The sequence below is a fragment of the Penicillium antarcticum genome, assembly GCF_028974205.1.
Source record: "Penicillium antarcticum strain IBT 31339 chromosome Unknown utg000005l_segment0_segment0, whole genome shotgun sequence".
Lineage (NCBI taxonomy): Eukaryota > Fungi > Ascomycota > Eurotiomycetes > Eurotiales > Aspergillaceae > Penicillium > Penicillium antarcticum.
In genome coordinates, this window is record NW_026695303.1 from 2,755,585 (window position 1) to 2,767,330 (window position 11,746).

The 11,746-nt window shown below is 51.2% G+C and overlaps 5 protein-coding genes across 5 annotated transcripts; 4 read left to right on the forward strand and 1 right to left on the reverse strand.

Annotated features, from left to right (window-relative positions):
* Positions 1–241: 241 nt before the first annotated feature.
* N7508_005690 (uncharacterized protein) lies at positions 242–2,370 on the forward strand (the record flags this gene model as incomplete). The annotated part of the gene is made up of 6 exons (XM_058463756.1): positions 242–280; positions 333–810; positions 860–1,452; positions 1,501–1,631; positions 1,687–1,703; positions 1,757–2,370. The coding sequence occupies 6 exons, from the start codon at positions 242–244 to the stop codon at positions 2,368–2,370; spliced, it is 1,872 nt and encodes a 623-aa protein (XP_058320234.1).
* A 464-nt stretch (positions 2,371–2,834) lies between these two features.
* N7508_005691 (cytochrome P450) lies at positions 2,835–4,563 on the forward strand (the record flags this gene model as incomplete). The annotated part of the gene is made up of 4 exons (XM_058463757.1): positions 2,835–3,080; positions 3,138–3,335; positions 3,387–4,448; positions 4,498–4,563. 4 exons carry the CDS (start codon positions 2,835–2,837, stop codon positions 4,561–4,563), a joined length of 1,572 nt encoding a protein of 523 aa, XP_058320235.1.
* A 381-nt stretch (positions 4,564–4,944) lies between these two features.
* N7508_005692 (mitochondrial 37S ribosomal protein mS41) lies at positions 4,945–5,685 on the reverse strand (the record flags this gene model as incomplete). The annotated part of the gene is made up of 1 exon (XM_058463758.1): positions 4,945–5,685. The coding sequence occupies one exon, from the start codon at positions 5,683–5,685 to the stop codon at positions 4,945–4,947; it is 741 nt and encodes a 246-aa protein (XP_058320236.1).
* A 405-nt stretch (positions 5,686–6,090) lies between these two features.
* kin28 (TFIIH complex serine/threonine-protein kinase subunit KIN28) lies at positions 6,091–7,355 on the forward strand (the record flags this gene model as incomplete). Its single annotated transcript, XM_058463759.1, has 2 exons — positions 6,091–6,283; positions 6,337–7,355. The coding sequence occupies 2 exons, from the start codon at positions 6,091–6,093 to the stop codon at positions 7,353–7,355; spliced, it is 1,212 nt and encodes a 403-aa protein (XP_058320237.1).
* Positions 7,356–8,757: 1,402 nt separating this feature from the next.
* Positions 8,758–11,722, forward strand: N7508_005694 (putative kinesin family protein (KipA); the record flags this gene model as incomplete). Its single annotated transcript, XM_058463760.1, has 2 exons — positions 8,758–9,532; positions 9,585–11,722. The coding sequence occupies 2 exons, from the start codon at positions 8,758–8,760 to the stop codon at positions 11,720–11,722; spliced, it is 2,913 nt and encodes a 970-aa protein (XP_058320238.1).
* Positions 11,723–11,746: the final 24 nt, after the last annotated feature.

Consider the following 11,746-nt stretch of genomic DNA (forward strand, 5'->3'; position numbering starts at 1 on the left):
TTCCCATTGGTTTCTCGGGCGGAGAAGGCGCCAGGGAGGCTCAAACAGCTTCCTCGTTCTTTTTCCACCCCTGAACTGTGTTTGCGACTTGTCTCTGATTCACTATTCTCTATTATTACAGCCCTGGAGATTTCTGTAAAGTTAACTCGACTCACATTGGCGCTCTTGCGTCAGCAAACCCCCCAGGAATCAGCGCTCATTGGTCTAGGGAAGCCTCCTCGGTGTGATATTAGGCAGCATTATGCCTCCTCGTGAGAAAAGCTCACTCAAGCGGGGCCGGGTATGTCCTATATCTGCTCAGGCTCGTTCTTTGCTTACAGGGATTACTATAGGCCACTGCCGACGCCGATTCCCAGAAAAAGCCTCGGCGCTCGCAAAGAATCTCGAGTCAAGTACTTTCGCAAGAGACACCGGTTGACCTGGAATACCTGCCCACTCCTCTTACTGGCCCTGATTCGACAATTACGGACAATCACAAAGACGAAACCGCAACACCTCCGGAAAGCCCTCGCAAAGGCCCATCCCAGCCGGAATTGTCAAACGCTGTCTCTTCGCCCCCAGGTGATACCCAGGCGCTTTCACAGTTCGTCTATCCGCCAAGAGCATTTGTGGATGAGGTAGAAGATGAGGATGCCGAAGGGGTCTGGGGCTACTTGCTACCACTCGACGAACATGGCAAAGGTCCGCTCGTATTGAAGAAGCGCAACCAATGCGGAGATGACACCAGTCTTGCCAAAGCCAAATCTGGGAAGAAGAACGAGCTGTGCAAGTCGCCGGGTGGCTTCTTGGTTGGCCGTCACCCCGAGTGTGGTAAGTGCAAGTGGGTGATTGACGAAGAGTATCCATTGACCATTACCAGATCGTGTCCTTGAAATTCCTACCATCTCCAATCGGCATTTCCTAATTTTCGCCGAAAACAGAAAGGGCGACACGGTGGCCATGCTAGAGGATCTCTCCAGCAACGGAACCTTTGTCAATGAGGCTCTTGTGGGCCGAAATCAGAGCCGCGAATTGGAAGACGGCGATGAGATATCTATCTTGAGCGAAGCCCGCTTTGTCTTCCGCTATCCTCCCTCTCGAGAAACACACGGTTTCCGTCAGCAGTACCGTATTAACCAGCAGCTCGGGAAAGGCCACTTCGCTACTGTCTACCTTTGTGCTGAGCGATCCACGGGAACCAAGTATGCTGTCAAGGTGTTTGAACGACGGGCTAGTGACTCGCAAAAGACCCAAGGTGAAGCTCTACAGCAAGAAATTGCGGTTTTGATGGGCGTCAACCACCCGAACTTGCTGTGTCTGAAGGACACATTTGATGACAACGATGGTGCCTATTTAGTCCTTGAGCTGGCACCTGAAGGCGAATTGTTCAATTGGATTGTGACCAATCAGAAATTGAGCGAAGATGATGCCCGCCATGTGTTCCGTCAGCTCTTTGAGGGACTAAAATATCTGGTAATCATATCAACTATGTGTTGGGGAAACAAGCTGACAAAATGACAGCATGAACGCGGAATTGTTCATCGAGATATCAAGCCGGAGAACATCCTACTCGCGGACAAGAACTTGAGCGTGAAGCTGGGTGACTTTGGGTTGGCGAAGATCATTGGAGAGGACTCATTCACCACTACACTGTAAGTGAAAGCTTGTTTATATATATGAGGCACAATTGCTAACACTCACTTTCAGGTGCGGCACACCAAGCTGTAAGTCGGAAATTTCCCCCTGAGAAACTAAAACCTCTAACTTATTTTTACAGATGTTGCTCCCGAGATTTTGCAAGAAACTCGCCGTCGACGATATACCCAGGCTGTCGATGTGTGGTCCCTTGGCGTTGTCCTATACATCTGCCTCTGTGGTTTCCCACCTTTCTCTGATGAACTGAACACCCCGGGCAACCCATACACGCTCGCACAGCAGATCAAAATGGGCAAATTCGACTATCCTTCTCCCTACTGGGACTCTGTCGGGGACCCCGCGCTGGACCTGATTGACAGAATGCTTACTGTGGATATTGAGAAGAGAATCACCGTGGACCAATGCCTAGAGCACCCTTGGATGACCGGAAAATACCCCAGTGTTACTGACAGCACCGATGGTCTGACCGGTGCTTTGAGCAACCTGGACTTTTCGAAGCGCAAGGTGAAGCGAGAACGGACGTTGCTTAGCAGTGTCAACGATGCTACCTACAGCGAACACACTCGAGGCAATGAGGAGCCGTTTAAGGTGTTCAGCCAGAACGAGGCTGGCAAGCGCGTTCACAACCGGCCACCCAAGGACTCTCAACGCGAGGCCTCGCCGAGTGGCAACCGTGACCCGAAGGATTTTATCAACATCGGAGAACGTGGTGATCCCACCTTGTACGATAATTGAACAAAATTGGGAATCTGTGAAGTTTATGTCTTATGGGTGGGATGGGGACCAAAAGGGTGTTATGAGATCAATTATTTACTATTAGCTTAGATAGCAATGATACATGTACAACAGTCCATATCTTTCACTCTACCGGAACCCCCTTAACCGACGTGGCGTGATGTGCGATATTAGGCCATCGATGTCCTGTCTAGTCCCATTGAAGTGTAGAAACAATGCCCCTGGAAATAAAATTGCAACCAAGGCCTTTAAGTGGTCAAACCAGTCAAAAAAAAAAAAAAGTAGTTAGCGTATATGTTGGTCGTATGTTCCTCCAGGGGGCGGGTCCCCTCTCGCCGAATGATAGCAGACTTATTTCCCTTCCGCCTCCTGTTCAATCTTCATCCAAACTTCACGAGGGTCTTCGTGTACCCGTATCGCTTTGCTTTGCTTTCTTTTCCTTTTTCTTATTCTGTCTTTTCAAGATGGGCCTGTTCAAGAGTTTCCTCGACATCTTTTGCGAGCATTGCTCGACCCAGTCAATCTACACTCTGGCTGGTGTCGGAGCATTGTCGTTCATTGCGCTCTCAGTCGTGATCAATGTGTTGAGCCAGCTGTTCTTCAAGAAGGCTCATGAGCCTCCTGTCGTCTTCCACTGGTTCCCCTTTGTTGGCAGCACCATCAGTTATGGCATGGACCCCTACACTTTCTTCAACCAGGCACGCGCAAAGGTATGTTGCGAATCATTGAAACACACAGGCGATTTCTGACTGGATGCTCGTTTCTAGTACGGCGACATCTTCACGTTCGTCCTCCTCGGCAAGAAGACCACCGTTTATCTAGGCACCAAGGGCAACGAATTCATTCTCAATGGCAAGCTTCGTGATGTCTGCGCCGAGGAAGTTTACTCGCCTCTCACCACCCCAGTCTTCGGCACTGATGTCGTTTACGATTGCCCCAACTCCAAGCTTATGGAGCAGAAGAAGGTAAGAATACCAACGCGGACCACAGCACGCAATTGCTTACACAACGCACAGTTTGTCAAGTACGGCCTTACCTCTGAAGCGCTCCGCTCTTATGTTCCCCTGATCACCAATGAAGTCGACAACTTCGTCAAGACCTCTCCCGCTTTCCACGACCCCAAGGGCACCTTCAACGTCTCCAAGGTCATTGCTGAGATTACCATTTACACTGCCTCCCGCTCGCTGCAAGGAAAGGAAGTCCGCGACCGCTTTGATGCGACTTTTGCAGAGATGTACCATGACCTCGACAAGGGTTTCGCGCCCATCAACTTCATGCTGCCCTGGGCCCCGCTTCCTCACAACCGCAAGCGCGATGCTGCTCAGAAGAAGCTGACTGAGACCTACATGGACATCATCAAGGCGCGCCGTGCCGCAGGTGGCGAGAAGGACTCCGAGGACATGGTCTGGAACCTGATGTCGTGCACCTACAAGAACGGTACCCCGATTCCCGATAGTGAGATCGCCCACATGATGATCGCGTTGTTGATGGCTGGCCAGCACTCGTCATCTTCTACTGCTGCTTGGATTGTTTTGCGCCTCGCTACCTGCCCTGAGCTCATCGAGGAGCTCTACGAAGAGCAGAAGCGTGTTCTGGGCTCCGATCTGCCTGAGCTCACCCACGAAAGCCTCCAGAAGCTTGACCTTCACTCTAAGATCATCAAGGAGACTCTTCGTATTCATGCTCCCATTCACTCCATCATCCGTGCTGTCAAGAACCCCATGCCCGTTGAAGGAACCAATTATGTCATTCCTACCACTCACAACGTCCTGTCTTCCCCCGGTGTTACTGCTCGCTCCGAGGAATTCTTCCCCCAGCCTTTGAAGTGGAACCCTCACCGTTGGGACGAGGTCGAGCCCCCCAAGGACGAGGATGACGAGGAGAAGATCGATTACGGTTATGGACTGGTCACCAAGGGTACCAACAGCCCCTACCTCCCCTTCGGTGCTGGTCGTCACCGCTGCATTGGTGAGCAGTTCGCCTATGTGCAATTGGCCACCATTTTAGCTGCTCTCGTGAGACACTTCAAGTTCTCCATTCCTGACAACAGCGCCCCCTTCCCTGAGACAGACTACTCAGTAAGTCAAGCTCTGCAATTTACAATTCATCCTGCTAATCAGTTTCTAGTCTCTGTTCTCCAAGCCCATGGGCACATCGTTCGTTCAGTACGAGAAGCGTGAAGCCAAGGCATAATCGGAGTAACGTGTTTTCAACCAAAATCTTCCCGTCCGATATTGGACTATCACACTTAATGACCTACATTGGTGCGGCCAAGAACCATATGGTGTTCTGAAGCCCACGGCCTTCTGCATTGAAGTTTTGTTACTTCTCTACCTTGAAACGATTGCTCCATGTAAATTATCTTGCGGCTGATCCACCTATGCTTTTAATGTTCATAGTTACTATATCATTTTAATGAGACTTCAATAGACGAAACTGACTTGCTCACTTGAGATCAAAATTGTAAGAGAAATATATCATGATTGCAATAGTATAGTACAGAAAACGACGAACATCCAGGCTCAACGAGAAATATGCAAGATACACAAGGTGAAATATATCACCTTAGGACGTTTATGCCTTTCTCCTCTCATCCAGTCGCTGCTTGTTCCGGACCTCCCTGCGTCGTCGCTCACCACCATCGACCTTGTGTCCGCGCTTATCCTCCCACATGCCCTCCTGAACCGAGATAGTAGCAGCAGTGCCATTACTACCCTTCAAAGGCTGCAGGTATGGACCCTTGGGACTAGTCCCACGGTGAATTCTCATGTGTGCAAACTTCTTGAACTCGAGGTCTTTGCTCAGAATGAAATTGGTGGCATCAGGTGCCAGGTTGACCAGGGTCTTCACCATACCGGGTGTCAATGTAGCGGAAGATTTCACCTCGGAGCCTTCACCTTCCGCTGTCACGCCATTTGTCTCAGCAGGCACTTGAACAACACGCAGCTGTGCAACGCCATCAACGACCTTTGCTAGGTCACCGCCCGGGCCGTACAGACCGTGCCTGAACTTCTCGCGCTTCCGGATAAGGTATCGGCGCTGGCGCGCGGGCTCGATGCCAGCTTCGCGGAGCTGGTTCGAGTTGAAGGTGAAGAGATCCTCCCATGTAGGAATCTTGCTGGCTTGCTTTGACATTTCGCGGCCGATCAAGGTGAGGAAGGTCGGGACATCTGGAACGAAAGGGGTCGGAGATGGCACGGCGGGGGTGGTTTTTTTGTGAAACGGGCGAATGTATTGGTTGGCAGTGCGAGCGGTTTTGAAGAAGCGCGATGAGAGACCGCTGAGCGGCGAATTGCGCATGGCCATGGTGCTCATGGTGATGGTGACTTGCGGACGGACTCCGGAAGCCCGCTGTTGCTGTTCACTAGGGCTCCCCTGGAGGACAATTGGAACCGTCAAGAAACGGTGAGTAGCGGGTGGGGACCTAGGGTCTCGGAAATGACAGGTATTCAGCAGTGCCGACGAATTGACTGAGGTCACTGTTGACTGATCCCGAGAAATTTTGGCGTCTGCTCAGCGAAGCCCGGGATTAACTATACTCCGGGCCAATTGACCGTGAAGCATGACATCGTTCAACACGACTTCTCTGGACGACTATATTATTTAAGATGACTCCTTGATAAGTGATACGACCACTCGATCTTTGTGGTCTTTTTATTTCTTCTCATACCTTCGCCTTCAGAGAGTTTCGCCCGCTTCGTTCTTCGGCACTTACCAGCCATGGCACTCTCGCCCTTTGGCTCTCGTTCGCCGTCTATGACAGTACATTCGCCGAATACAGCAATCAGATTGAGGGCAAGTGCTGTACAAAACTCTGCTAGTGGTCCAGTTGCTTCTGCAAAGGCTGCTCAGAATGGAGATCGAGAGCTTACCGAGCAACTGAACATCGATGTGCGCGACAGGTACGTCAAAGGTATGTACAGCTCCCATGACCTCCAAGGCCTTCGGTTCTAACCTCAAAAATAGACAAGAAGCTAGGTGAAGGTACTTACGCGGTTGTATACCTCGGCCACCTCAAACACAATACCTCGTCCTTCGTTGCGATTAAGAAGATCAAGGTCAACGCAGAATACAAAGATGGACTCACCATGGACGCAATTCGCGAAGTGAAATACCTTCAGGAGCTAGCCCATCCCAACGTCATCGCACTCCACGATGTGTTCTCTTCCAAAGACCAGAACCTCAATTTGGTTCTTGAATTCCTTCCTGGTGGAGACTTGGAGATGCTCATCAAGGATACGGACATTCACTACGGCGCAGCTGATATCAAAGCCTGGATGGGAATGCTTGCTCGGGGTGTTTGGTTCTGTCATGAGAACTTTGTCCTTCACCGTGATATTAAACCAAACAACTTGTTGATTGCGGCAGATGGAGAGGTCAAGCTGGCTGATTTTGGTCTGGCTCGGTCCTTTGCTGATCCGTATCTCAACATGACCCATCAAGTTATCACTCGCTGGTACCGGCCTCCTGAATTGCTTTACGGTGCTCGCCAGTACTCTGGCGCAGTGGATGTGTGGTCTATGGGCATGGTCTTTGCCGAGCTCCTACTCCGTGTTCCCTTTGTGGCTGGCAACACAGACTTGGATCAGATTTCTAAGATCTGCGAGGCATTTGGTACGCCGACGGAAGATAACTGGCCTGGAGTGACGAAGCTCCCCAACTACATTCCCACGGACAATGGGCAACGAATACCCTTGTCAGGACGCGACTTCTTCATGCGACAGTTCCCCACGGCTGGACCGGTGGGAGCGGATCTACTGATGTCGATGTGCGCCCTAGACCCACGCAAACGCAGTACAGCGGTGCAGGTGCTTCGAAACAACTGGTGGACCATAGACCCCCGACCAACCAGCAATGAAGATCTCCCCCGGAAATCCGGTGGAACCAAAAAGATGGGCGATGATTTGACCCGACGTGGTGGGGAACTGGACGAAGGACTCTTCAAGAGCGCTGCCCGGCAACTAGATTTCGGCCCGATCAAATAACGAAAACATCACAATAAATAGAAGGCTAATAATGAAATTGTTCGTTGCCACCTCAGCCGAGACACTAGTACTGTACATGTATGCATGACTATCTGCAGTCACCATTGGATAGCGGAGACCCTACTGTACATGTACATGCAGTTGGAAATGATAGTCCCAGTGACAGGTGGAGAGGGACAAAGTTCAATGTCAGCGCTCAGATCAATTACCCACGATCATCTACCTGTCATGTTGCACTGTCCAATAGATCGAGGGTCTTTGCAAGCCCTAAAAGGCTGTTTGGCTCCTCGGGACGAATATCAACACCCTTGCATGGGGGATGGATCTATTAGAGAACCCTCACTTAGCGCATTCTACTGTATACCAGAGTATTCAAGGAGGACAGTACTGTACAGTATACATTCGATTCCATCTTAATGTACTATAAAGGCAGAGATGTCACGGGACATAAATGAGGATCTTCGCTGACGGCAGATTAATTTCCTGCGAAGTTAGTGATTTTAGTTAAGTTTAGTGGCTTTGGATCTTCCATTCTAGCCCGTTATCAGGCGATTAGCCGTTTCTTGAACAGGGGTTCATGGGATCAATTGAAGGGAACCCCTATACCGTCCCTAGTCCCTATACAGGAGAAAGAGTATATCTTCCTTGACTTCCCTGTACTCCTTCTCTTCACCTTAACTCCTACTGTAACCTAACTGCTATCCCGTCACAATAATGGGCTGGCTCCACCAAACAAGAAGCTCTCATCCTTTCATCCCATTCGTCCCCCTTTTCTCCTCCGTCCCAACCTGAAACCTCCACTTGCCTTTATGCGATGCTCCGAGCTTCTCCTCTAAGAGTCTAAGTGTGATGGAACTAACCGTCACACCCCTTTTCGAGGGGTCTAGGTATCTATGGATATAGGTATATAGACCTATACTGTAGGTATAGAGGAGGGAAGGAGTAGTTACATGTATGCAATATCCAGTAGATCCTGTTTACAAATCCAGGGGCCTAAAAATCGGAATATCAGATCATAAGAGTCTCGCCTTCTGCGGGGGAGTTTAGTCGCTTTTCCTCTTTCTCCCACCTGACTTTCGCGTCTCTCTGGATGATCAATCCACTTCTCGCGAACCTCTCTCTCTCACACACATAACACACACTCTCTGTTCCCCGATTACAACGCATACGAGTCCGTACGTACCCGACACCCATTCAAAACATTGTGGGTATCCCGAGCCCGTTCCGCGGGTTCTTGTTTACCTCAAAATCGTGGCCCAGTCAATGGCTCAATCTTCAATGTCTCAGTGTGTTTGGCTAATTTTGACTATTGCAGGACACACTCCTCTCCAATCCGTCCGCATGGCCGTCGCGTTCACATACACTCGCTGAATTTCATCCACGCCACTTCAAAAACTTAGGCATGACCTCAATGTCGGCCCTACCTCAGCCATCGCGGCCAGTTACAAATCCCCCAACCGGATCATTACCTGCTCTGCCCAACCCCAAGCCTAGAAGGTCAACACCCGGCTCCGAGACACCCCGGGCCGCATCTCCCTATGGTACTTCCAAGCTGCGGACGCCATCCAGCCCGAAACCATCACTTAAGTCGCCTCTCTCAAATTCAAACTCAACCTCCAACCTCAGCGCGGCCCGATCCGCATCCAGTGGACGCACACCAAGCAGTCCTGACAAATCTTTGCGCCGAACTATCAGCATCGCATCATTCCCTCAACCACCAAAAGCCGGCGGCCGTCCGTCTACGGCATCTTCACTCTCTGGCATCCAGGCTGTCACAGCCAGCACACGACCTGCGCGAACCTCACGGCTGAGCACGGGAACGACTAGCAGCTACCGTAGCTCCAAAACACCGTCACTACTCAATGGTAGTGGCGAGGGGAAATTTATCTCGAGTGCGGATGCACGGGATCCCGATGCTTCCCCCGCGCACAGCAGAAGCTCGTCCGCGCAAGGATCTTGCTCGACTAGCGCGACAACCTTTGAGGACGCAGACGACACGGCGAGCAAATCGACCGTTCAGCAAAAAGAGATCAAGGGCAATGTGATTGTGAGTGTACGTGTGCGCCCCGATAACAACAGTGGAGGAGAAACGCCGCGGAACCATGGCGAATGGTCCGTTGATGGCCGGCAAAGCCTCATCTCATATCGAGGAAAGGAAGGAGGCGATTATTACTATGGTGAGCATCATCCAACCAGAAACTTAGTATTGCAACTAATGAGTTCGAACAGACAATGTTTTCAATCCCATGGAGAACAACGCCAAGGTGTACGATTCAGCAGCCAAGCGACTTGTCAGGCGTGTGATGGAAGGATACCACGGAACGGTCTTTGCCTATGGTATGACTGGAACCGGAAAGACCTTTTCCATGCAAGGAACAGCAACATCCCCCGGTGTGATCCCATTGGCCATCACCGACATCTTCTCTTTCATTAGAGAAACCCCCCACCGAGAGTTCCTGCTGCGGGTCAGCTACCTGGAAATCTACAATGAGAAGATCAACGATCTTCTGTCTGCTTCGTCTGCCAATGGACCTGCAGCACCTCAGGAAGAGATCAAATTGAGAGAGGACAGCAAGCGAGGAGTGTATGCCACGCCGCTCAAGGAAGAGATTGTTCAGAGTCCGACACAGCTTCTTCGCGTAATTGCAAGAGGTGACCATGCGCGACGAACCAGCAGCACACAGTTCAACGCGCGAAGTTCTCGAAGTCACGCAGTTGTTCAAATCGTTGTCGAGAGCCGAGAGCGTGTGCCCTCAGGCAATTCCCAAGACAAGAGATCTGGGATCGCCCCAGGGGGTGTACGGGTCTCAACCCTAAGCCTGATTGATCTGGCTGGATCCGAGCGCGCAGCTGACGACAAGGAGCGCCGCACGGAAGGTGCGCACATCAACAAGAGTCTGCTCACGCTTGGTACCATTATCTCTCGATTGTCCGAAAACAAGGACAAGCAAGGCAACCCAATGGACCGCGATGGGAGACATTTGCCCTATCGTGATAGCAAGTTGACCAGACTGCTACAACCAGCTTTGTCTGGTGGTTCGCTCGTCAGTATCCTCTGTACGATTCAACTTACTAGCTCTATCAACTCAAACACTGGTGAGACCCTGAACACCATGAAGTTCGCTGCGCGAGCCAAGAACAACATTGTCAGCCATGCCAAGAAGGCAGAGGAGGCATACGGTGGTGGCGGTGGAGACTCTGGAAGCCGGGTCTTACTTGAGCGGTACCGCATGGAGATCCAAGCTCTGCGCGGTCAGCTTGACACTCAGGCTAAGTTCCAAGCTGAAAAAGAACTCAAATGGGATGAACAGCAGTATGAAAAAGAGGCGCAGGCCCGCCACGAGGAGCAAGTGTTGGAGATGCAGTTGGCCCGAACTGCGCTCAAAGAGCGAATCGAGCATCTTAATCGTCTAATTTTGAGCTCCAAATCTACTGGAGTTAACAACCACAACAGTCTGTCTGCATTTGGTCGCCTTTCCCGCATGTCTTCCACGGATTCTGGCATTCGATCTCTACGTTCGTCCGCCAGTCAATCGACCCTTGGTGCTGTCCATTCATCGATACGTCCTATCTCGTTCATGTCCACCAACAGCAACGATCCCTCGCTAATGCATTACCCGAATGGATCATTTGGGCCCGAGGACGAGGATGACCTCGGTGAATTTGGTGATGGCAAAGCCAGCCTGCAGCGTCAGGTATCTGCATTGCAGGCTGATCTTGGTGATAAGAATCGATACATCTCAACCTTAGAACGCCGGCTTCTTCAAGCTCGCCGATCTAGTCACACCCGCATGTCAGTGGGTGTTAAGCCTGCGAATGCTACCATTGCCGAGCAACCGGATATGGCGGCCTTGGTTCGGGAAAAGGATATGGAGATCAACGAACTCCGCCTTCAGCTTGATGACAAGGATCGCATGCTCGCTGCACTTCGCTCTGCAACGCGCCATCGCGACTTGGCTGCCGTCACCAATGAGTCCCAATCACCAGAGTTGAAGACCAAGGTTGACTCTGGCGAGGTAGACGGCCCGGGCTCGGTCAGGGCCAGTGGTCTTCCCACTGACAAGCCGGAAAGCCCAAACAAGCGAGCCTTCTCTGGTTCTAGCAGAACCAGCCGAGTCAATGACCAGACGGATGGTGGGAAAAACATGGATGAAGTCTCGCGATTGTTGGACGAGATGATCCAGGGTCGAATGGATGGCGGGCATGGGAACGACCGTTCTTCTTTGAACGTCAAGAGTGTCACCAGTGATAGTCGACGCGAGAGTCGACGTGAGAGCCGACGTGAATCCTCATCGGCTGAAGTGCCCGGCTTGAATCCTACTGCGCCGTCGTGGGATCCAAACCTCGCCTCACCGTTCCGAGGATGATGATGAACTTTTTTCTTCTTGTGC